Genomic DNA, 24,748 nt, shown 5'->3' on the forward strand with positions numbered 1-24,748 from the left:
TTTGAAGGCCCATTTGTGGCCCCCCAAAAAAATCACAGTGTACGGCCGTAGATGATGGATATAAAACTCCAATCGTTTCTACTTTTTACACTCAGTGTCGGGTAAAAAAGACCCAAATAACGAAAGAAGAAAAAGATTTCTTTTAACAGTCCTTTTTCCATCTGAATTGTTTTCTCCATGCAATATTTCTCCTCGACATGGTGTCCACATGCTCAGTGCCTCAGATTGTAGATATTAACACACACAGTCCCACGTGACGTAGCACATGTCATGTTGTCCTCCTCACTGGCAGCACAGTGGTGCCACGTCCTCCGCAGGTGAGGGGAACAGCCTCATGGCTTTCCTGGACGACTTGGTGTAGCCGTTGTGAAAAATCAAGGCCTTCTTCACCGCGAAGAAGGAGACCGTCTTGTCCCACACGTCCGAGCCGGACACCCCGGCGTCGAGTTGGCTCTCCAGGGCTGAGCGGAGCCTCTCTGCCCTGTCCGTGCACTTTCTCTCCAGAATCATGATTTTACACATGCTGAGGGAGAAAAAGGGGTAACGTCAGATTAATGTCGAATATTACAGCAGTTTAGAGTTTTTTTATTTGATGATATTTCTATGGTTGTGCATAGACAATGAAGAGTTTTCATTGGTAATACAACAGCCCCCAGAAAGACAGTGTCAGTTCACAGGCAGTGTCAGAGACATACGTCCAAAATCTTAATACTATGCCCAAGCAAAAAAAACCTATTTTAGTTGACCCTTTAAAAGCTCATTTTGAACAAAGTCAGAATAATTTAAACTTTCAATCAGTATTCATCAGTGCAATTTGTGACAACCTTAAACTCCAAACGTTCCTGACCCTAGCATGACTTCCGACGAGAAAATATAATTTGAAGATCAGTAAAATTTTGTTTTCTCCATTTGAACTTACGTCGTGTGCTGATCCCTCATGGCGAATGTGAAGTCTGGCGGTGTCCAGTCGGTCCAGGCCTGTACGGGCTACGAGCGGCGATCAGGGTTATGATTTTGCCCACCGACACTTCCATCCTTTATATACTTAAACCAACTTTCCCATCGATTTAATGTGATGCTGGTTCTCACAGTGGTTGGCCAATCACAAAGCAGTGTTGTGACAATAGGATGTGAATGAATTAGTTGAATTCATGGGGTACAATGGCCCCAAACCAAACAAACAGGTGGGAGGGGCCCCTCGCTGGCCCCGTGTCACTCTGCCGATGCGCCACAACAAGGGTTGTATCCTCGTTATTGTGTGGCCGAGGAGTGATATGTGGTGGGAACATGGAGGGAAAACATCTGCCTGAAGACGACCAGCATGGAGGAGAAGGACGTCTCTCTGTCCACATTACATCATGGTGGATAGAGGTGTTAAGTGTAAAGATGAGGGGCCATGTGATCCAAGCTTCCATGTTGTCCCTCCATACAATTACTGTATTTTAATCGATTTTGGCGGAGTAGTGCCAAAACGAGAAGTCTTCACCAAACTGCCAACGATGATGTTTCTTATATTTGTGTTTTTATTGCTTTTATTTTAAATTCCAGGTTCTTCTTCCTGTTGCAACAATCTTGTAAGGTGAAAAAATATTGACATTTCCTCAAATTTTGTCAACTGTATATCTCACACAATTTAGGATTTTTTATTTCCCCCTTCACAAACACAACTATAAAACCCAAACTTTATCTTCAAGGTTTCCCACACTCCACACACACAGACACACCCACACACCCACACACCCACACACCCTATTCTTCTTCTTTAACTTTCTGTCTCTATTTCAGCCTCTCCAATTCTCACGGTGAGCGTCTCCCATGCTTGATTGGCTGACAATAGCATACGATCCGTCCAGATGGTGTGCCTGGAAGCCCTGTTGACAGCCCTCTCTTCCTGGGTGTGTGTGTGTGTGTGTGTGTGTGTGTGTGTGTGTGTGTGTTGGAGGGAGGGAGGGAGGGAGGGAGGAGGGGGGTTTGGTCAGTCAATCTTTGTTCGATGGGGCACACTTCCTTTGTGCAGCCGGCCTCAGTGTCATTAACACTGAAGTGTGGGAAGCCCAGGACCACAGCAGCTCCCACGTTCCACACAGGCAGGAAGGGAGCGTGTGACTGAGACGTGGCCAGCAGCAGGCAGGTCAGCCAGCTGTGTGTGTGTGTGTGTGTGTGTGTGTAAAAGAGAGGGAAAGTGAGAGAGAGTGTGGCTGCCTGTGTGAGTATGTGTTGGGCGGGGGGTCCGCCTGATGTGTGAACATGTGCTCGGAGTGTGGAGGCCGTTGGGATGTTCACATTTCTTCTCTAACAGCTCAGAGTTTTATTGGACAGACTGAACTTCAAAAGCACCGTCACTGTGTCCTCTTCAAAGCAGAGTAGTCACGATTAACACTGATTTTTTCATTGACGCTTATGTGGAGTTTCCAATTGTATACATGTATATGTAAAAAAATGTGTAAATGTATAACTGTTTATAAATTAATTTGGCTCAATCCTTTCGATATACTTGAGTCACTTGAACACTTTTTTATTATAGTGCCTACAGAGTGTTTGTTTTCTTAAATAAATCTAACTGAATCATTATCAATTAATTGAGCAAGTTAAACATAGGGAAACGTCCTAAGTTATAACAATTAATTATTAACTATTTTAATTGTAATTTTCAATAAACACTCAAAAAAAGTCAGCTGGTCTGGTTCAGTGTAGCTGTGATTTGATCAGATGTGATTGACAGTGATGTCTCATTGACGAGTCACAGTCTACACATTCTCCATCAAGACATTCCTTTTTTCTTTTAGTCTTAAAACTTTCAAAGACGCGCCTTTTTTTTCTTCTTCCACGAGGGAAGTCTGCCGTGTCAAACTGGTGGAAGTGGCTGCATGTTGATCTTTTCTAACGGCTGGCCCTCTCTAACACCCACGTGTGCCTGGTGGCGGAGGCACTTTGTGCTCAATTACGTGGCGGTGGAGATGACATGAGGCCGCGGCGTGCTTCCCTCCGGGGTCACCACTTTCCCATATCAACACAAGCACTGGGTCAATCTCCCAGCTATGCCGCCCGCCCCTCCTCCCTCCCCTGCCCCCTCCGCCCCCGGGCTCTTTTCTCTCGCAGTCTATTCCTCCACCTGCTCCCCGGAGACACACTCATTGTCCCCACGGCTATAAACACTTCATTGAGCATGTGGCAGCCCTGCGTTCCTCAAAGCCCTTCCCAGCGCTCCCATTGGCCCAGGGACTGTGAGAAAGTCCAACAAGCCCAAGACCCACACATTCATATGGAGATTTGGGCGTATAAATACAGGGCAGAGGCAGAGGAGAAGGCAGCTCAGACTCAACTGGCTCTTCGAACCGAGCAGGAACACACCGACTCTACAGCCATGGCTCCCACTGTTTTTGGACAAGCAGGCTACTCTAAGGAACACCTGACCCCTGCTCATAAGGTAAACACCTCTTCCATAAAGTCAAAGTTTGTTCCTATGATTGATCGTATGGAAACAGTTTACAGTATTCAAATGTTCAAATGATCTAAATGTTTTCCCTTTTTTCTTCAGCTGAGAAAACCAATGGTTGAGAAACTGCGCAGAGACCGCATCAACACCAGCATCGAGCAGCTCAAGTCCCTGCTGGGAACAGAGTTCCTCAGGCAGCAGCCCGATTCCAAGCAAGAGAAGGCGGACATCCTGGAGATGGCCGTGGCCTATCTGAGAACGTGGCAGCAGCAGAAGCAAGTCGGCTTGACCTCTGGCCTGGCGACGGCCGGCGACGGCTACACCCGCTGCGTGCAGGAGGCCGTCAGCTTCCTGTCCCACTGTGTGGTCCAGACTCAGGCCCACAGACGGCTGCTCAGCCACTTCCAGGGCATCAAGGCGTCCGGCAGGACCAGCCACAGTCCCGGCACCCTCTCAGCCCCCGGCTCTCCTCTCCGCCAGGTCAGCTCCAGCAAAGGCGTGAGCCCGGCCAGCTGTGGTCTGTGGAGGCCCTGGTAGGACGGAGGCGGCGCCGGCTCCACGCAGAGAGAACGAGAAAACTACGTCTGTGAACGTCATGGACAGAAAGTTAAAGACTCACTGAAGTCTGTTCCCTTTTGCTTTTGGCAGAAGAATCAATATTGTTTAGTGTTTTACTAGCGTGCGGAAATGGGATATATGTCCCAGTAAACCTTTGGAAGGGCTGAAATTATTCAGATTTTTACTGAATATTCATTTTGAATATGTACACCATGTGTATATACATTATACTCTACATAACTTAGAGTGTTGACTCTGTGATTGTGTCAATTGTTCCCGTGGAAAAAGTTTGTTCTACAAACGTCCCTGAATGATCTTGTTGTAAAACCCACTTTGGGTGGAAACTGTCCAAGTGTCTGAGACATCGTTTGACTTAAAGTGTTTGTGCCACTGTCTATGTTTGATACCGAGTATCACTGAGTGAAACGATTCATCAGCTGGGTGCTGGTGAATCGACTACATGACATACACCGATCCCATGGATCCACCGATGCCGTAAATCTTGTTCTGATTGTGTTTTATCGTGACTATTTGTAACCATTATTTGGCCGCGTATGTGTGAAGGAGTGTTACTGCTGAAATTGTACCCGTTCAGTTGTGATGTTCATAACAGATGTTTTCTTCATCTTCAAGTTTATACCTTTCATAAAGGTGATTTATGTTGAGATCAATCTTCTCTGAAAGAATCTGTTGACTTGCTTCCTTTGGAAGATTTCCTTTGAACGTTTCAAAAAAAATAAATTGAGAACTTCACATGAAGTTTTGCAAACTTAAACACTTGTTGTTGTTTTCACTTCATTCAGAAGAAACATTCCCTTCTGAGAGTCAGACCACAAAGTACATAGTAGATCTGACATGAGAGCTGTTGTTCGTCTCTGTGAGGCTGCATTTGGTCTTAAAAACACTAATTGACTGAATTAATAATTAATCTATTCATGTAAGAAGCCGAGCAGGTGGAGAGTTGTGGTTTAGGAGAAGTGCCGTTGAGGACTTCTTGCAAATCCAATCACATCAGAGAGTTCGTCAGCACAGTGTTCAACTAATATGAGCATCACTGCCGTGTCCTGCTCAAGGGAACAACGGCACGCCAACCAAAGTTTGATTCCTGCAGCAGTCTGTTAGGGCCAGTTTGTCAAATCAGTATAGCAAACTCCACAGGCTCACTTCGAAATACGTCAGCGAGTTCACATTTGTGAGAAAATGTTTTTTATGAAATCAAGAACAAAAATTATAACAAAATCTGAAATTTTCATAATCTTAAGTCTATGCTGTACTTTAAATACAGTATAGACTTTTGTAAAGGAGAGCAATTTTTATTTATTCTGTTACCAAAGTGCAAATAACATATATATATATATATATATATATATATAGGCACGGTGCACAGTGCAGTCTGGTGGCTCACTACATCAAATACTTTTTACTAACAAAAGTAAATCTGTGTTTTCACATGCACTGATTTACTTTTTGTGTCGTCCACCTTAATACTCGGATTTGATTTCAACAAATGAGTTTTAAAAAATACATGCATGTTCAAAAATGTGAAAATTCATAATTTACATAATTAAACAAACCAAAAAATGTGTCTATCACATTTTGCTCCCGTTTTTTTTTCCTCGGCCCAGTGTTTCCCACAGGGATCATTAACATCGCGTCTTCTCTGAGCTGCCTGGTGCACAGGTGCAGTAAAAGCAGTGAAACCTCAGGGTGTGTGGAGACACCCCTGCCCCACTTATGTCACATGTCCCACCTCTGTTGTGGTGGCTGTGGCATGCTGTCTAGTGCTTGAATTATGTCTCAAGTGCCACAAAAGTCTTTCACAACTATTAGGGTGTGCAGAAGTTGTGGGGAATGTGGCATGCCTGGGACTTTCTCAGGGTCTCGTTGGCCGGGCCAGATGGTCTGGCTGAAGCTGCCTCCCCTCCCCCTTCAACAGGAGATCAAACACCGTAGCTAATGTGATGTGTAACAAGACACACTTCTATTGTCCCCGTCCCAGGGCCAGTGAATAGGCGCAGAGTGTGGGAAACAGGAGATACCACACTCACAGAGAGATGGCTGATGGGAAGCCGCTCTGTGCCGCCGCCGCCGCAGGTCTGAGCGATGGCCGAGACTTTATGGCAGGAATTCAGAGCTCTCGGGCCGCTGGTGGGAGGGAAACTCGTCTTCACACACACTTGTAGACAAAGACCCCCAGCAGCCGTGTAGTGCACACTAACTTTCAGAGGGAGGCACAAATTCACACAAACATGTGGACAAAGAAATCAATGGAGGGAACGGACAATAAAGGCAAAAATGAACGTGACTTGACAGACTGGCAGTTACTGTGTCTTCACATGCTACAATGGAGAGAAGAGATGTTTACCCACATATAGAAAAAAAATATGCAAATGTAGAGCAAGGAAGCAAATGTTTATAATGTAATGTTTAAACAGGGTGATGCAGGTGCATCGATGGAAATTGTACGAACCGCATGTCACACCCAGAATATCAACAGGTCACCAACAGGATGGAAGTAACGTAGAGAGATAAATACATCAGTCCCTTATGATTGTACATTGCTGGCTAATTTTTCGTATTTGAAACTCTATCTTAGTTGAGTTTATTTCTATTCACATTAAAAGTTAAATCTCCAACACATTTTGAGTTATACTTTTATGCAATTCTACAAAATGGAGTAATTACAGTACAGATTTTGATTTGACGTTCAGCATTAGATGAGTTTTGATGTTAAAATGCATTTTTGGTTTTAGAGAATTATGGGTCAAGGAGCCTGCAACCCTATAACTGATTTAAAAGTATGAAAATAATCGATTGGATTTCCATTATTTCATTTCCAACTTTGGAGCCACTGAGCATTAATAATTTAACACTGTTATAAGCCTCTCACAAAGTTCCCAGTGTGTCGATCCCCTGCCCTTTCCTTAACCTTGGCTCGAGTAATGTTTTTTTTACATGCACATGCAACGGAGTGATATTACTGTTGCGGCCTTACTTCTTTGACTTAATTAAAACTTTAAGCACTTCTCTCAGCATTGTCAGTGGACGGCTGAACCCCTAAATTAAAAAAGTCAACGCAGACCAAAGGCAGACAGAACTGCTCAGTGCGGAGCAGCGAGGGCCAGTTGACTTGATTTTCCCCAGATGGAGCGGGACACAGAGTTTCTGTTTGTCCTGCAACAAAAGATCAATTAACATTCCCAGTGGAGCATTGAGAAGTGACATGGCTTTTGTAGGTCATTTAGCCTGATGTTGGGGACTGGTGGGAAACTAGGGAGACGGGACTACTCACACTCTGCCTGCGAGGCCGGCTTCACATCTGGGGCCAGCCAGTGACGGAGGCCCTCGGAGGCACACTGCCAGCCCTCTCATAATGCCATTAACTTGACGCTAATTTGACACAGTTCACTTACAACAGGGCCTGCAGACCCTCGGGAGGAGGAAGAACAAGAGCTTATAATTAAAGTCTGCCTAGTTGGTTGTTTTTAGCAGAACTCAGTTCCTAACGTTTGACTAAAACAATAATCTCAGGTCCAAGTACCAAAATAACAAACAGCTCTTTTAAAAATCCATATTAAATTGAAATTGAATCTCCGTGAGAGATACTATACCTGTTCGGCCACTTTGTGGATTTGAGTTAGAAAAAGTTTCATTAATTTACAGCAATGATTCAATGATGACAAATTTTATATTTTCTCACATCATATGTCTTGCGTGAGCATTTTGTATTTCATTACCGACGTGACGCGTGGTTTATGGGACATAGGCTCAGAATGTCAGAGGGGGGGGGGGGGGGGGGGGGGGGGGGGGCACTTCAAAAATGCCCAAAATAGAGAAAAGAGGAGGAGGGGGAACAAAGCCCTGATATGGAGATATGTCACCCCATGTTAAAATTAAAGTATTTCCTTTATATAAGCAGAAAAAAGGCTAATGCACCAAATCCTCATCTCGCCTATAGGGCACTAAACAAGGCTGCAGTCTGAAGTGAACTGAGCACATTTATAAAAGTAACAGGTGGGAAATAAAATGTTTCTCCTGCAGCTAGTTGGTGTCCCCCTTTGACACTGATAGATTCCCTAACCGCTCTGTCCTCTCTCCTGTTTGCCTCCTCATTTTAATCATCCTTTTGCCAAACTGTGTCGACCCACGTGTCCAATAATGTAAAGAGTCACCTGTTCTACTCAAAACCTTTTTATGTGTTCAAATGTTCCCGTCTGTTTGTGCACCAAAGTGCTTTTTTAAAGGAAGAGCTGCTGTCTTTGAAGAGAAAATGAAAGCCCCTCGGTTTATATTGTTTTACTGCAGTGGAGCATTTGGTCCCTAATTGCAGTTTACCCCCTTTGAAGATGTTCACTTCTCTGCATATCTCTTCTCCTTCATACGATGAACATCCCAAAATTCAGCATGTCCAATTCTGACAGGCAGTCCAGGATGAATTCTCAAATGACAGCCAGATACTGGGTTAATTACCTGTTGCTTATCTTGGGAAACATGCCATGCACAGATACAAGCCCAGTGAGTTATTGACCCGCTCTATTGTTGTGCTGGGAGTCCCACTGGTCAGAGTGTGGGAACCCCAGCCCTGCCTGAGCCACATGGCTTTGTTATGCTAATGTCCCAGTATAAAAAGAGGAGCGGCTCCTCCAGCTCCACATCAGAGCTCTCACCCGCCGTCCAGAGGAAGCGACTCCCCTCACCTGCACACAGACATGGCTCCCTGCTCCACCAACTACTCCACTATGCACCACATCAGGATCTCTGTGAAGGATAACCTCAAAGTGAGTACCGGAGGGGATTCTAGTGGTTTCTTGCATTTGCCTGTGCAGCACAAATGTCTGATTGTTGACTGGTGATTGGAGCGGTGAAACTTACCGAGCAATGTGCCCTTCAACAGCTGAGGAAACCTGCCGTGGAGAAAATGCGCAGAGATCGCATCAACACCTGCATCGAGCAGCTCAAGGTCATCCTGGAGAAGGAGTTCCACAAGCAGGAGCCCAACTCCAAGCTGGAGAAGGCCGACATCCTGGAGATGACCGTGAGCTTCCTGAGGCAGCAGCTGCAGCCGGGCGTCTGTCACAGCGACTACAACCGGGGATACTCTCACTGCTGGAGGGACTCGCTGCACTTCCTCTCTGCAGGCTCCGGCACAGAGGCCCCTGTCACTCCTCTGCAGGGCCTTCAGCAGCAGAAGCAGAAGCTCCATCAGGCCCAGAGAGGCAGCAGCTCCTCCCCGGTCTGCTCCCCCATCAGGCCCACCACGCTACAGGACAGCAGCAGCAGCAGCAGCAGCAGCAGCAGCAGCAGCAGCAGCAGAGGCCCCGTGTGGAGGCCTTGGTAGAGACCCGTGTGACACACAGACACTCTGACACCTGAGGGGGTCTGCTCTCTCCCTCACTATGTAGGAAATATATTTCCAGCCTGCTCACTCGTGGTGGGTTTCTTTATTGTCTCATCACATTGATGGACAAGTGGTATCAGCAAAGGCTCTCACTTATTTGAAGATTGTCCCGCCCTGACTTTGATTCACATGTGTTTTACTTTGGCCTTGTCGTTAAAGCTGGAGGTTGATTTGGAGTGATGATGGTTTTGTCAAATCCTGTGAAATAATTGTTTGCTCCAGTGGAGTTTATTTTTTTGGACTGCTCAACGTAACATTACAAACAGTGTATACTGTATATCTGCCATGCTGCCGTTTACTGACAGCTGCTGTTGAGAATATTTCTCTTGTGTTTTGAATGATATATGCCAAATTTTATGGGTGTGCGTGTGTGTGTGTGTGTGTGTGTGTGTGTGTGTGTGTGTGTGCTTGTGTGTGTGGATGTAAGTATCAACATTTTGTGATGGCTGTTTTTGTTATTACATATTGGCTCTTAAAACTTATTTTTGATATTTGTATGACAATTAACAATAAAAAGATACAATCACTGAAAAAACAAAAGCTGACTGCAGATTTTTACTTCATGAACTGAGCATAAAGGTTTCTATTTCATGTGCAGAGTATTCAAGAAACTTTTAAATGAAGGAAACGTTCACACTGGTGTGTTTTGGCCAATTTTCATAATGAACCTGTGTCGGGAGCTTGTCTTTATTTTGGACAGGGTGGTGTTATGAACCAGAGGGTAATAAGAGACATCAGGAAATTTTTACACATACACAGAATTTAAGCATAAAAAGTCGTTCAGACTGAAGATACATAGACCTGCCCCTCCTTAGATTTAAGACTCACATATTTGGAAACACAACCGCATTTATATTTCTATTATTCAAGATTTTTTAATAATCAAACCACATCCAAAACTAAAAATACCTTAACCATCACAGTGTAATAATCCTTAGCCCTTAACCTTGTCCTCAAATGTATTTCTGTCTTTCTTTTTTTTTTTCTTTTGAGTATTTTCTTTTGTTTTTTCAAGTACAGTACAAAGCACATGGCCACCCATTGACGATACAGAAACCCTACACATTACATACAAACGCACATTTCCCAAATCTAAACACAACTGTAACGTGAATCCTAAAACCAAGTCCTAATCCTCAAAAAGTTGTCTGTACATGTCGAGACGACAGTTTGTGTCCCACTGGTGTCACGAGTCCCTGTGGACGTCCTCAGGTTAAAGTCTGCACCTGAATTTAAAACAAACCCACGCCCACCCACCCACACACACACCCACACACACACACACACCCACACACGCACGCACGCACACACACGCTCACACACACGCAGGCAACACACACACACACACACACACACACACACACACACACACACACACAGGCACACGCGCGCAGTCACAGTGCTGCTGTTGGCTGTTGTTTGAGTGAGAGATGAAAAGGCCTTTTGTGGCTGAGAGGTCAGAGCTATTGACCAGTAGATGTGTGAGTAGGATACGAGCTCGACTTTCCCACAGTCTCTCTTTCCACTCGCGGCTTAATACCCTTGGTCAACAGTCGAAGTGTGCCATGGGTGAACAAGCAGGAGTCTTATTGAGTCGGCTCTCCAAGGTTTTAGGAGTTTTTTTTCACAAGCTTTTTGAAGTAGTGCGTCTTAGAAAAAAACATATATTCTTAATCACGCAATGTTCAACGCGTGTTTAATCTAAAGTCAGAACCATCTTTGCCCCACTTGTCTTGATTGGTACTGTCCAAAATGTGTTCCCAAAGACTACAGCGAGACACCCAAGATGTCCCGAGATATAAACCAGAAATCTAAAATATTTTCAGAACCATTTTTACTGCTGTACCGGCTGCTTGGTACCAGCAGAAGTCAACACTGTCTAATTATTTAATTTGATATTAGTTTCTTGCTCTAAATTTTAGTAAATCACACTCTGGCTGCCTTTCAAACCTACAGGAACAGCAAAGAGAAGTTCTTATATCAAACCCCACCTCATGTCATTTTTGTCTAAATGTTTTAAGCTGTTATTGACCAAAGATGTTTTTTGAGACTTTTTGGAAGAGAAATTAAAGGAACAAAACCTGCAAAAATCTCAAATGACCAATGTATTGGGTTTGGTGTGGATCCTATTTACAGCAGTATTTAATTAATTTACACGTTCAATGCCGTTTCCCCCCCAAATGCCACCAATGCATTAAATCTAGTGTCTAATTGTTCCCTGGGTGCACATCAGGAGTGGCCTGTGCTGCTGATGTGTGACTGCGGCGTGTGATAAGCAGCGGCGCCTGATAACAGACTGACAGCGAATCATTCACCCTGATATACATCTCGGGAAAGGTTTTATCTCCACTGGTCAGACTGTGATTGCTTCACCTCTGAGTTATTGATGTGTGTCCCATTGTTACAGGGCCCAGCTCTGCCTGAGTCACATGGCTTTGTTATGCTAATATCTGCCTGTGAAATGATGAGCGGCTCCTTCAGACTCAGCAGCCCTTTACAGTGTCATCCTGAGGTGTCACGTCACATACACAGAGATGCTCCATCAACCCCTCCTCTGTTCACCACACCGGGATCTCTGTGAAATACAAAATCAAAGGGAGGAATATAAAAAGACACAGATGTGCCACAGAAGTACAACTCCTCTGTATGTCCTCTGACCTACATCACCTCAACACGCCAGACCACCACCACTAATAAGCAGTGCATTAACAAATTAAATAATTTGATATGAATATTTTATCAGATTGAATTCAATGCTTGTCCAAACTAAGTATAGATGGATTCCTCAAATGAAGCATGTGAGTCAAAGATTTTATCATTTATTCTACTTAAGGATATTTGAAAAGTCTGGATCTTCTCGGATTAAATGTCAGAGGCAGACTTGCTGATCTGTAGGTGAGCGAGACCCCTGACCTTATAGGGAGTCAAGGGGGAAAAATAATCCCTATTGTGAGAACAATTCAACACTACTTTATTTGTGTACATGCAATAAACATTTCAAACTCAGTTGTGAGATAAATATAAAAGTGAGGCTCTACACGACATCATTTTGTAGATGCCCTTCTTCTACGTTTCATCAGATGAAACAATTACAGGCGTCACTGTTTGCTCATGGTGTACATTTGAATGCAATTCTGGAAATGGCCAGCTGTGTTCATTTGCGGCTTCAGGACAATGATATAGATTTTGGGCAGGAAGTAGCCCCAGAGGAGGGACAGCACACTGAAGAGGATGGCGAACACGTGCGCGGCCATGGTGAACGGGCCTCTGCTGATCAGGTACACGGTGAAGAAGCTCATCCAGGAGATCATGTACACCATGAGGCTGAAGGTGACACACTTGGCCTCGTTGTAGTTCGCCGGCAGGTCTTTCCCCATGTAGCTGAAAGAGAAGCAGAGGGTGCTGAGCAGGAATACATAGGCGAGCTCGAGGTGTGCGCCTGGTGAAAGGGTTTTACTGCACTCCAGCACAACGCTGTCCCTGTAGAAGTCAAGATCCTGGGACGGCTGAGGAGGGTCGAGGGCTGCGCGGAGCACAGAGATGAACAAGATGGTGACAGACAACAGGAAAATGGTCAACTCTGGCCCGCGGCTTTTGGCCCATTTGTCGTACGCAGGCGGCAGCTTGGATGCAAATTTAAAAATGCAGACAACCTGGAGGGAGCGCACAGTGATGCAGGCCAGGCACACAGTGAAGCTGACGATGTATAGAGGCTGCTTGAGGAAACAGGCCAGAGGAGACGGCCGGCCAAAATGGCACAAAGAGCTCATGGCAGCGGCAGTCAGGGCTGCCAGCATCAGGAGGCAGGTGCGGCCGCCAGCAGACTTGGCCACGGGCGTGTTCAGGTTGAGCAGGAGGATTACTGCAGAGCCGAGGGTCATGAGAAGACAGGTGGCCAGAAAGAAGAGCAGGGCAATGGAGAGGGGGGCGTCCCATGCGAGCAGCAGGACGGTCCTATTCAGACACTGATCGCTGCTCGGGGGAGCCCACTGCTCCGGCAGACATGGCTGGCACACAGTGGGTTCTGAGGCGGAGAGGAAAAAGAACACACTTGTGTAAAAGAAAAAACATGAGGTGTAAATCTGAGTCATAAGTTATGCTGACATGAGTCTAGAAGACAACACAGTCTTGAATGACATGTTGTTGAGATCAAATCTAATGTTAGTGAGTCATCCTGAGACAAAAAAAAATGTCTAAAAGAGAAAACACAGCAGCATTTGGACACAGTGACTCCTTTCAAAAGGAATCGTGAGTCAGTGTTGCTCCTGCATCAGCACATAGCATGAGCATCGCACGCCACCTGCTGGTCAATCTTACACACAACAGCTAAAAGTTACTGCTCTTGTGTGGTCAAGTAGAATTCAATAGAAGAAGAAGAAGAATACTTCCAAGCTCACTGGATATACTGCAATCTGTTCCCTCTCCTCAGTCTGTCCAAATTAATCTCAAACTCATGCTTGTACTAGAATTCATCACACCTTCCTGTTTGCCCTGTCTTTGATATTCTTTAGATATTTTTCTGACCTTTGACTTAAAAAAAAAGGGAAAAGTGTGTGTGTATATTTGTTACTGCTTATATTGAGGAATGTGGCCGCAGGACAGGCCTGGCAGTCGAAGCAGCAGGTGTGTTGCCCGATCAGCAGCTGCTTTTGACCCCTCGGGCAGGGGGGGGAGCAGATGGACTGCGGCACCTGTACGCAAGCAACATGGGTTCAGAGAAAGATTATGAATGACCTATAATTAATCATGTGATGTCTTGGAGACACAGGGAGCAGAGTTAAGACACAGCCAATCACATAAAAGGTTCAGAAACAATTACATACATTCCTGAAAAGTTTTCACACACAATGTCATTAATAAAACTACATACTGGTCTCACTGGTGTCGCCTGTTCTGTGTCGTGCCACTCAATTTGATCCTCATGGACAGTGAGCATGGTGGGGCTGAAGGAACCCACCACTCTGAGGGACCAGTCAGCCCCCCTCCAGACCCAGGAGACGATGTCATACTCTGTGTTCGGGTCGCCGTTCACATCGAAGTGCACAGAGGTGTTGCCCAGAGGGAATCGCACCTGCTTAAGCCACGAGAGAATCTGGAGAGAGAGCGAGAGAGAGAGAGAGAGGAAATGTCAGTGCTTAACAACACATGTCCCTGAGAGAAGTTTGTTTTTGCTCACCTCCCACGGATGCACCCTCCTCCTCTGGCACTGTCCAATATCACAACCAAGAGCTCGGTGCAGAGCGTGAGCTACAGCGTAGACGGCCGTGTACACGTTGAAGGAGGAGGTCATGTCATAATCCTCCAGCGAGAAATTCCTCCGGGCGAGGCTGTACAGGTCTGTGCTCTGAAGGCAGTCGTCCCCTGGGTGTGTGGCGCCACCCGAGACTCCCCGGGTGTCACTCATTGAAGCCTGGACCACCTTTCTCTCAAAGTCCTCAAACCCAGAAATTGCCTCATATTTGATGGCGACACCGAGCACGGTGCCGATGGTTTGGATCCCAGGTATCCCTGAAATCAGGGTAGCAACAGACCAGTCCTCCGTCCCGATCCAGACCTTGCCTGTCACGTTGCGCTCGACGACAAACGGGAAGAAGCCACTGAGTTTTGTCTTGCTAGAGAAGACCACGACGGTGTTGACCTTGGTCATCAATATGCTGTCGACCATGTTCCTCATGATCTGTTTGGTGTTATCTTTGAGTGAGGGGATGACACCCTGGTAGGCAACGCAGATACCGTGGCGTGGTGCTTGGCTGGCGAGACTCTGCATGCCCTCCAGGCCGTAGGCGTTGTCGCTGCCTAACAGAGCAACCCATTTCCAGTTGAAGCGAACTAGAAGCTCGATCATCGCTTTGACCTGGTTCTTGTCGCTGGGAATTGTGCGTAAAAAGGCTGGGTAGAGGAACTTGTTGCTGAGCATTTCATTCGACGCTTCGTAAGAGATCTACAAGGAAACAAAAAAGGATGTGAGGGATGAGTCTGTGTTGCGCGCACAGCTTTTTAAGGTCATAGTTCAAGGGCAATGATTCAAACATACTTGTGGGATGAGGTAGGCCCCCAGTAAAGCAGCGGGGGGGAACGTTTTGCTGCTGCTGTCAGGCCCAATCACTGCCACCGCTCTTTCACTGTGGTCATAGTCTGTGTCTCCCCCTGTCCCAGGGGCGGAGGGGCTCCGGCTCTGCTGCTCCAGCAGGTCCAGCGTGGCCAGGACACTGGCCGGCACCGAGCAGACGTCGTACATCTGGTAGCCCAGCTTCACTCCCGGCAAAAGAGGCTGTGGTCCACTGCTGTTGTTGATTTCTTCCACAGCAAATCTCATGGCCTGCATCAGGTGAAAGCCGTGTTTGTTGGGTCGACCTCTAGAAAGGTTAACGTGTGGAAAGAAAAAAAATGGTTTTAAAAAGGTGTTAAAATCACACAACCAATGAGATGCAGTTGATCTGTGGAGTTGGAGGTTTACTCACTCATTACAGGGACGCAGAGCAGGCAGACTCGCACTCGGTTCGTCGGTGTCGTGGAGAGGAAACAGTCCAGCGACAGAGAAGTTGCCCTGCAGTCGCATACCCTGTCCCTGAGAGACGTAGTCTAGTTCCCCATCAGTTAACCGCACCATCATCCATCCCAAAGACAGAAGCACAGCACCAAACAGAGCCATGCTTCACCTGCACCTCACGCACGCCGCTGTGAGAGCTCAGTGTGGTTTGCAAAACGAATTCCGAGGCCGTATTTGAAAGTTCTGCGCGGCAGAGGGAGAGATGAGTGGTTCACTTTTGCATCTTCCCGGGGGGTTGTCGGTCGACTGAGGCATATTTGCTTGTGTAGTTTGTTTGTGTGACGGTAGAGTTTCCCTCTCATGAAAATGAATTGCACGCATGCGATCAGCCATGAAAAGGGGAAACTTTTTTCTAATTTGAGTCACTTCTATAGGATTTTCAATCTCACTCTTAACAACATTTTTTATTTTAACATTTGAGAATTATTCATTTATCTTTATGTACAGCTTTTCTCTGGATTATCTCTATTTTTATGCTATTTTTCACTTTTGAGTTTACTTTTGATCACTGCACTCATGATTCATTAAACTGTTCAAGACGATCAAAAACATTGAATCTTGAAAATGAAACGCTCTTCAGATCCAGTGCAAGGATTTGCATATAAATAAATAAGATGATGGGCCAACACACACATTTTATAAAGGACATTAGATGAATAATAACTTTAATAGTAAGGTTCTTGATAATGTATGTAATTAAATTTACATTTTATGAACAAAACATTTAGGAAACAGCAGTTCGCGAACAGTATTTCCAATCTAGTTTTACATGTAAACATTGAGCCACTTTTTTTTAATGAATATATTATGTTGCTCTGGATGGACTATATCCTAACCCATATCATATTATATCTCATACAGTCAATCCAAAAGAAATAGGTTTGATTAAATGAAATGTCGTCTGGCCCATAATTATTGTTTTTTATTCTTACCAGTCATCTTTAGGAGAAATTAAACAGTGTGTGAAAGACTTAAATAATAACTAAACCTCACATTTAACAGCTTCCTAGGGCAATTGATTAAGTTTGAACCTTTTATTTTCCAATCTCATGTGTTTCTAAATCACACAGGACACCAGATTTTCTAGCCTGTTAGTCCTTTCCAAAGCGAACATTCTCCATTTTCACTTGTCACAGTAAGAAAACCACAGCTGCAATTATTAACAATAATGATGACTGCATAAGTTGCAGGACTCCAAATCTCTGCTGTGAAAAGGTTTACTGTCCATTTTGTCTCACTGTCAGATTACGGAAGAACAGAACCTCAGTGTTTTTGTTGTTTAGTCAAAATTTCTGTCATGAGAGGGACTTGCGGCAGGGTTTTGCATTTTGGTCGATATTTGAGGCTCATTTTGTTAAACACACCTGTTGTGCTAACATACAATTTGCCTGACGCTCACCTGCATCCAGAGCTCAAAGCCTTTGTTTTGACAGGAATATTATGCATTTTGTCAACCACAGTGTTGTGCAGGCAAATACACATGTAAATGGCCATGTCTGTGCAAACACAAAGATTTGATCGGAAAAAAAAACATTTGCATTGTGCAAGCTTTCCCATTTTCAACAGAAAAATGTATTTGGTATTATCGCTTTAATGGTGATTTCTATTGAAACGTGTAAGGCAGGCAGCTGATTTCAAAAGCCTTCGTTCAGAGGGTTTTCAGATCAGATCAATTAACATTTGACAGAGGAGCAATTAAAAGGTGGACTGGTATCATACAACAATGAGCACAGGTGTACATTAGAAATAAATAATGCTGCTTCAGTGTCAGGGTCCATGGCTCACATTGTGTACACACAGTGTACTGTTGTACAGTATGTTATTGTATGGCCTGCATATATACATGTAGTATATATACATAATTTGTTTTGTTTTGTTTAGTAATATGATATTGTAAAGTTGGGGCAGGACTATATGAGCACTATGCTTCTGCCTGCTCCTTCTCGAACGCATCCTTGTTTTGTTCTTCAGTGGAATCTGAGTGATTTATCTGTTTGTGTTTTGTTTTTGTATTTTTTTTAAATCAGATTTTTGTTTTTGTCGTTGTTGATGGTTCGAGATAAATAAAATAAATAAAAGAAAATCATTGTCATGTCTTATGAAGAGAGCCTGTCATCAGGGTTCAGGCTGTGAGGTCGGACTCCTCAGTGTGTGTGTGTGTGTGTGTGTGTTTGTGTGTGTTTGTGTGTGTGTGTGTGTGTTCGTGTTCGTTTCTTCCAATTTAAAGCAGTGGTAGTCATGACGCTTTTATTCTGAAAAACTGTAACCGGACGTTCAGGTGAACCTCGCAGCTCGGTGATAGTACCGTCGCTGAACTACCGGACTTCTTCGTTCAAGTGTATTTGTGAGTACAACTCACCACAGTCACTGACGAGGCGTGTGTGTGTGTGTGTGTGTGTGTGTGTGTGTGTGTGTGTGTGTGTGTGTGTGTGTGTGTGTGTGTGTGTTTGTGTGTGTGTGTGTGTGTGTGTGTGTGTCTATATTGTCGCAGCAGCAAAATCATAACATCTTACTCTGTGCACATAAGTTCCTGATTGAAGCTAACCCATTAGCCGGCTAGGTAAGCTAACCTTACACTCAATTATGTCACAGCATGGAACTTGATCATGGAGTTGATCTGACGCTGACAAGCTCCTCCAAACGGATGTCTTTATTTTTTTTCCCAGTGGTAATGTTATCTATCTTTCTCACTATGGTGATGTGGCTCCTGGTGCTGGGTTGACTTTAATACAGACCCTCTTCATTTAAAGCAGTGTTGGTGTCTAACACATGTTTCTCTCATAGACAGACAGTGAACACCAGGATCCTGGATCTCCCCCTGGATCTCCCCCTGCACTCTGCACATCGGTGGACACAACCAGGGAATCGCCATAAAGAAAATCCTCTTCAACTTTGAAGCATCTGAAGCAGAACTACAGAGGCGGCAGCAGCAGCAGCTGTCATATTTGGCTTGTGTGACAGTTGGTTTTGCCTGGCAGCATCAGAAGAGGTGGGTAAACTCCTCCGCAGCCACAGTATGAGTGAGTTGACTGACTTTGTCAGGGGCCAGATAGTCGGAGCCCAGGTGGCAGGTCTGTCCGTTAGAGAAACCGCCCAGCTGTGTGATGTGTCGGGGAGAACTGTGCTCAAAGTCATGAGTGTCTACAACACGCACGGACACACCGCGTCAGCGAAGAAGAGCAGCAAGCGGAAGCCGGGGAGGAAAACGACCAAACGGGCCAAAGCCGGAGTTAATGAAGGAGCTGCCGTTGGGAAGCCGGCGTCTGACTCTAAGACACAGAACCCAGAGGAAGCGAGCGAGGCGCCCGAATCCCAGAGCAAAGACAAGGACTGATTTGGCCTGATGTGCTGAATTACTGACTTTTTGTCATATTCCGGCTGGTTATTTTTATACATAAAGCCACAGCATGCTTTGATTTAACCCACAATTGTGTATACTTGTGAATGGTGCAATCTAATTTTTAAAATGTATTTGTTTTATAAAGCTTTAAAATGTTCATGGCACATGAGCCTATTCTGCACTTCCAGGCTTCCCCCGAGAGTTTCCTTGATCGGTAACTTAAACCTTGATCAGTTTAAACCAGCGGACTTTGTCTGTGTACGTGCGCTGCTGTCCAATGTTTTCGTCCAACTCCATGAATAGAAAGGACTCAAAGAGAAGGTAATATGTTTAAGTCGACCTGTTTTGTTCATTCAAAAATCATAAAAATGTTTCTGTGACTGTGTCTCGGGACTGTGCATTGATTTCTGTGAGAGATGATACATGTTCTCCTCTCTATCCCAGTCTTCTGTCCTCTTGCTGTGCTGCGTCACTGTTTTAACCAGTAGCTGCAAATGCACTCTTTGTCCTGACCCACAGTAGAAGATGAATCAATAATTCATAATCAGTCATTGCAGTCTTGAGTCCCTGCCTTTTACCTTCAATCAGTGTCATTGTCGTCGGCAGGCTGAGATTACAAATAAGCCTTGACATTTGCAGAGCTCTTCTTCATTAATTGATGAGTGAATCGATGAGGAAAATATAATTTCTTTGCTTCAGAATTTTTGACTATAGACATTATTGTCTAACCCCTTCAAAAGCAAAGGCAACTTTTAAAGTAAGCACAGAACAGCTAATGCCACTGTCCAAAAACATTACTACTGCCATGTTGTTTTCCTGCTCCGTATTTTCTTATGTGAAAAAAAAAATGATTGTTGAGGAGCAGACGACGCAACCCTCTTTTATTCTGAAAATCTCTCACCGGACGTGTCGGTTTGAATTTCTCCGGGAGAAGGTCAGCTCGGACAGTAGGTGGCGGTATGCACCTTAAAGTTGTTTGCAAGCCGCCAGTAATCAAGAGAAGAAGAAGAAGAAGAAGAAGAAGAAGAAGAAGAAGAAGAAGAAGAAGAAGAAGAAGAAGAAGAAGAAGAAGAAGAAGAAGAAGAAGAAGAAGAAGAAGAAGAAGAAGCCGCCGCCGCCGCCGCCGCCGCCGCAGCAGCAGCAGCTCGGTGACGACAGCAGTGGACGGACGGACTCCGCACTAATGTAGAGTGTTGAGTACAGCACACAACTACCAAGCCTTGTGTATTAATATGATCTTTAAATATTATCAACATGATAACAATTCTTATTTAGCTAATAAAAGCTAATGTAGCAGCTTGCTACCTGGCTAGCCTAAATAACATCACCGAAAAAGACGTTGGCATCGACCTGAGCATTGTCAACAACAAACTAACCTGAGACTAGTGAGTATTAGCTGCTGAGCTCGATGTGGTGTAGCTGCTGATGGTTCATATCTATGTGAAGATGTATAGATAACTGTTCAGTCAGTGTTGACCAGCCCCTGTAGATCAGTGACGTCTGCTCCCACACGCTGGTTGTTGTGTGATGAGTCGACGCTGAGTTCACTGTAGACGTTTTTTTAAAAAAAACATATTTAAAAGTTTCATCAATTGATTTTCCTGCTTTAACTATATTTAATTATCCCTGTTTAGTATATTTTTAGATCAGTGACGACACAGTCCACCTCAGCAGTCCAGGAAAGGATCTTTCCCCAGCCTGGAAGTCTACAAAATACTGCAAGTCACCATGTGACAGAGGACTTTGGTGAAGAGCCTGCTGCTGCCTGTCTGTCCTTTGAGATTGCCTGCCAGCTCCTCACAGTCAACATTCACATAGGAGGGTCCACGGCAACATGAGTGACTTAACAGAATTCGAAAGATGCCAGATAGTTGCTGCGCGACTCTCTGGCGCATCTGTCACTAAGACTGCACAGCTGTTCAATGTGGCGAGAGGAACCGTCTCCAGAGTCATGACGGTGTACGTCAAACATGGACGCACGACATCGGCAAAGAAGAACAGCGGGCGCAAGTCAAAGCTCACCGAAAAGGACAGACAGACACTTCTCGGCATAGTCGACGAACACCCCGAGTATACAGCCTCTACATTAACCTCAGAGTTGAACAGACACCTCTCTCACACGGTTTCGGTGAAAACTGTACGGCGCGAGCTTCACAAAGCTGGTATTTTCAGGGGCGCAGCCTGTCGGAGGCCGGAGACTGTCACACTAAATCCAGATGGGAATTACACTAAACCTGAACTGGACAGAAACAGTGACACACAACAACAACCCAGTGAAGAGAGGGTAAGGGCTGAAATGCAAACAAATACCAAACAGTGTTGCGCACAAAAGCCTGTGGGAGACAGAACAATACGTGAACCTCAGGCTTGTGTTGAAGAGAACCATGCAGAAAAATCTGAACAGAGAATACAACCTGAAACCCAGGCCAGCAAAGAGGAGCACTGGACACGAAACCATGGTGAAGAGCACAGGACTGGAAACCTAGATCAGTGAAAAAGTTCACAGCTCACTAAAGTATGATGAATGGGGCAGAGGAGCTGAGTACTGAGGATGAGCACAGTCTGATGTGTTGTGTTTTCAGCCTTTCTAAACCCTTCATCCCTTATTGTCCCCAACTATCAATCACGCTCAGGGGTGTTGAATAACAGTTCAGTTTTTAGATTTCATTATTTATTTTTGCATGAATGTGACATAGTGCAATACTAAGGCCTTTGGAGGCTTTCTCAATGTTTCCTGGTTTAGAAGCAAACATCATTACTTTAATATAGACTGAAGATTTAGCCTTAATAGTTGAAAATATCCATACAGAAGTATGATTTATTGTTCTTGTTCAATGCAAAACACTAAATTTAGAACACAATGAATTGCAAAATTCTGGGTTTGTTTCTAATTTGTAGGAAACAATGCCTTGCTGAGATGACACTGCTGTTTTTCACCACATCTGATCATTTAACAGACTTCTTCTATTTTTTTTTATACCTTTTTGAAATATCAGAAAATGAAACGGGGGGCAAAAAGCATCAGACAGCACATGAAATGATTGCACTGAATATTTAAACGTTACAAACAAATAATCACAAGTTGACGGTAATTTGTTTCATGTGGAAATATGCTCTGTATTGTCAGGACAGGTTGAATGTGGGTTTGGCTTTTTTGTGAGTTTTTGTTTTATGACTATAATTCAGAGTGACCTGACTCAAGAATGCCACAACACATCAGCAAACGAATAATAAACAAATGGTCATCGTTGCCTAACACACAGTGCACTTGTTCTTAGGTCTTTGTATCAAGTTTCTCTTTTTGTCCAAGTGTGAATAATAACATGTGATTTCAACTGAAAACCTTTGACAACTCTACCGTATGGGCAATCCAGAGAACATAACTGACGGAGATGGCCCACTGTACATGGGCCTGTCATGAATGGTGGTTCCATCAAATATATGATTGTGGTCTTTATGATGTTTCTAATCTTCCCAATGAAGGTAAAAAGGGTAACTTCCGGGAACTATCTGAAGTCTGCATTTTGGACTTCCGTTGTCGCGACTCTCATTAGACGGCTCTGGTTTGCACACGCGCGTGAGCCAATGAGGTAACGGTGATGCACCCGGAAGTACAACGGCAATGGTAAACACAGCCGAGGCAACTGCTTGAAGATGGTGTACGTGTCCAACGGTCAGTGGTTTGTCCTCTGTTTTCATCAATTTTCTCTTTAAAATGTTCTATGTAACTTTTTAAAGATAGTCTTGGACAGTTTATGTTAAAACACGCCACTCCAGCAGGCAGTAATGTACGCAGACCGTTTTTATTATGTTAGCTCGCCTAGCCCCGCTGGATCTGCGTAGCAGGAAGAAGCGAGTGCTTGTAGTGTTTCTTCGCTACATGAATCACTGCCGAGGGCTTTAGTTCATTCGAGGGACTGCGTTGAACATCAAGCCGTGTCAACACGTTGTATTTCGGCCGGTATGCCTCGAGTTTGAGCCCCAATAGCCGTTAGCTTGCGTGTACCAGTTTACGAGAGTACTGGTCAAATGAAGAGGGTTGTGTGAACACAGTTGGTTTTACACGAACAAGAACAAGCTTCTCAGATCAATGCTGCCTTATCCCTCCCTCTCTCAGGTCAGGTCCTGGACAGCAGGTCCCAGTCACCGTGGGGACTGTCTTTACTGGTCGATCTCTTCTGGGGAGCAGTGGAGTTTATCGGCCTGTTGTAAGTCCGCCACACAAACATTTCACCAAGTAAACCCCAACAAGCCACCGTATGTACTACGGTGGACGAGTGGCCTTTGTAAATAATGTATCTAACGTTTTAGAAAGTGTAAATAAGACATTATTAATAAGTCATAAATGCCCATGTCCTTCTTTCACCACTTCATCTTCTTTGACCTCCACCAGTTTCAAGACGATGATTCACCCGGACCTGACAAAGGACGGAAAGAGTGGTTCGTCGAGCTTCACTGATGGCAGAGGGTAGGTTCCTGTGACAGTCATTTCTCTACTGACAGACACCTTGAAGGTGACATGCTCCACGTGTCCCTCTGACCTTAATAATGATGGAAACCTCATCTGATGGTGAGTGTCGTCTACGTGGTGACATGTCTGTTTCATCCAGTGTATGTAGGAACTAGCTGACACATTTCTTTGGAATGGGGTATTATGTGTACTTGAGAGAGAAAAAGGTTGATGTGTGATGCCTGTTGATTCGTGTTGTGATTTTTGATGCACACATGACAACCATTGGTTAATAGATCCATACTATAAAAAAAATTTAGAATTCAGGAAAAGTCCAGACCTGAGAGCTGCAGAGGTTATTCTGATACCCACTAACAGCACAATAGTGATTTGAATGCAATGTTTTTAATTTATGCTGCCCATCTCTTGCACTGCAGTTTCAGATGTGTAATAAACAATACAACAAAATAAATAACTAGAATTAATTGTTACTTTTGAAGAACTTTAAGGCCTTGTTTAATACTATTGTTCCCTCTCATCCTCGTGTTGCTTGCTTATGCAGTCCCCCAGGTCCCCCTGGAGGCAGGAGGCGGATGGGAAGAATAAACCATGGTGGAGGTCCCAATGCTCCACCAATGGGTGGAGGAGGATGAGGAAGGTGAGGATAAACCCCTTATTATCTTTTAATGTCGATTTGTGGAGTCTGATTGACAGAGTAATATTAGGGTTTACTCTTGTATCTAGCAGAAAACTGTACAAATGTTAACATTTCTAAACTGTTTAATTGACCCACCACTATTTGGACATGAATTGAAATACATCATTGCCTCTCTCTAGGTAAACGCCTACACGTCCAGTGTAGGCGCAGGGCTTGGCCTGTTCGTCTGCTGAGAACCTAAAGACATATGGTGACGTCACAGTGCTGAAGCCCCTCTTCATCGGCTGCCACTGCCACGAGCAGTTTCTTGACGCCTTTCTGGGAATTCCTACACGTAGGGGCCAGAATGGCCGATCCA

At 44.6% G+C, this 24,748-nt stretch overlaps 4 protein-coding genes across 4 annotated transcripts; 3 read left to right on the top strand and 1 right to left on the bottom strand.

Annotated features, from left to right (window-relative positions):
• The first annotated feature begins 3,151 nt into the window (after positions 1-3,151).
• Positions 3,152-4,769, top strand: LOC118316807 (transcription factor HES-5-like). Its single transcript, XM_035645011.2, has 2 exons — positions 3,152-3,427; positions 3,539-4,769. The coding sequence occupies exons 1-2, from the start codon at positions 3,167-3,169 to the stop codon at positions 3,971-3,973; spliced, it is 696 nt and encodes a 231-aa protein (XP_035500904.2). The 5' UTR covers positions 3,152-3,166; the 3' UTR covers positions 3,974-4,769.
• Positions 4,770-8,600: 3,831 nt separating this feature from the next.
• On the top strand, positions 8,601-9,888 carry her12 (hairy-related 12). The gene is given in 3 exon segments (XM_035645152.2): positions 8,601-8,648; positions 8,650-8,772; positions 8,889-9,888. Coding segments are annotated over 3 exon segments (615 nt in total). The 3' UTR covers positions 9,333-9,888.
• A 2,528-nt stretch (positions 9,889-12,416) lies between these two features.
• Positions 12,417-16,177, bottom strand: LOC118316888 (taste receptor type 1 member 1). The gene is made up of 6 exons (XM_047331096.1): positions 15,854-16,177; positions 15,427-15,748; positions 14,569-15,333; positions 14,272-14,484; positions 13,963-14,083; positions 12,417-13,416 (listed from the first exon to the last, which is right to left on the bottom strand). Exons 1-6 carry the CDS (start codon positions 16,042-16,044, stop codon positions 12,491-12,493), a joined length of 2,538 nt encoding a protein of 845 aa, XP_047187052.1. The 5' UTR covers positions 16,045-16,177; the 3' UTR covers positions 12,417-12,490.
• Positions 16,178-22,805: 6,628 nt separating this feature from the next.
• selenok (selenoprotein K) lies at positions 22,806-24,394 on the top strand. Its single transcript, XM_035644953.1, has 4 exons — positions 22,806-22,955; positions 23,400-23,490; positions 23,676-23,750; positions 24,295-24,394. The coding sequence occupies exons 1-4, from the start codon at positions 22,937-22,939 to the stop codon at positions 24,392-24,394; spliced, it is 285 nt and encodes a 94-aa protein (XP_035500846.1). The 5' UTR covers positions 22,806-22,936.
• The last annotated feature ends 354 nt before the right edge of the window (positions 24,395-24,748 follow it).

This window comes from Scophthalmus maximus, chromosome 3 (genome assembly GCF_022379125.1).
Source record: "Scophthalmus maximus strain ysfricsl-2021 chromosome 3, ASM2237912v1, whole genome shotgun sequence".
Lineage (NCBI taxonomy): Eukaryota > Metazoa > Chordata > Actinopteri > Pleuronectiformes > Scophthalmidae > Scophthalmus > Scophthalmus maximus.

Bases quoted from the DNA above. Each gene is read 5' to 3' on its own strand.
- LOC118316807 (XM_035645011.2), top strand. From the start codon at position 3,167: ATGTGGCAGCCCTGCGTTCCTCAAAGCCCTTCCCAGCGCTCCCATTGG. The intron at 3,428-3,538 runs GTAAACACCTCT...TTTTTTCTTCAG, and splicing joins ACCTGACCCCTGCTCATAAG to CTGAGAAAACCAATGGTTGA.
- LOC118316888 (XM_047331096.1), bottom strand. From the start codon at position 16,044: ATGGCTCTGTTTGGTGCTGTGCTTCTGTCTTTGGGATGGATGATGGTG. The intron at 14,485-14,568 runs GTGAGCAAAAAC...CTCTCTCTCCAG, and splicing joins GGAGGGTGCATCCGTGGGAG to ATTCTCTCGTGGCTTAAGCA. The intron at 13,417-13,962 runs GTAACAAATATA...TCTCCGCCTCAG, and splicing joins CACATTCCTCAATATAAGCA to AACCCACTGTGTGCCAGCCA.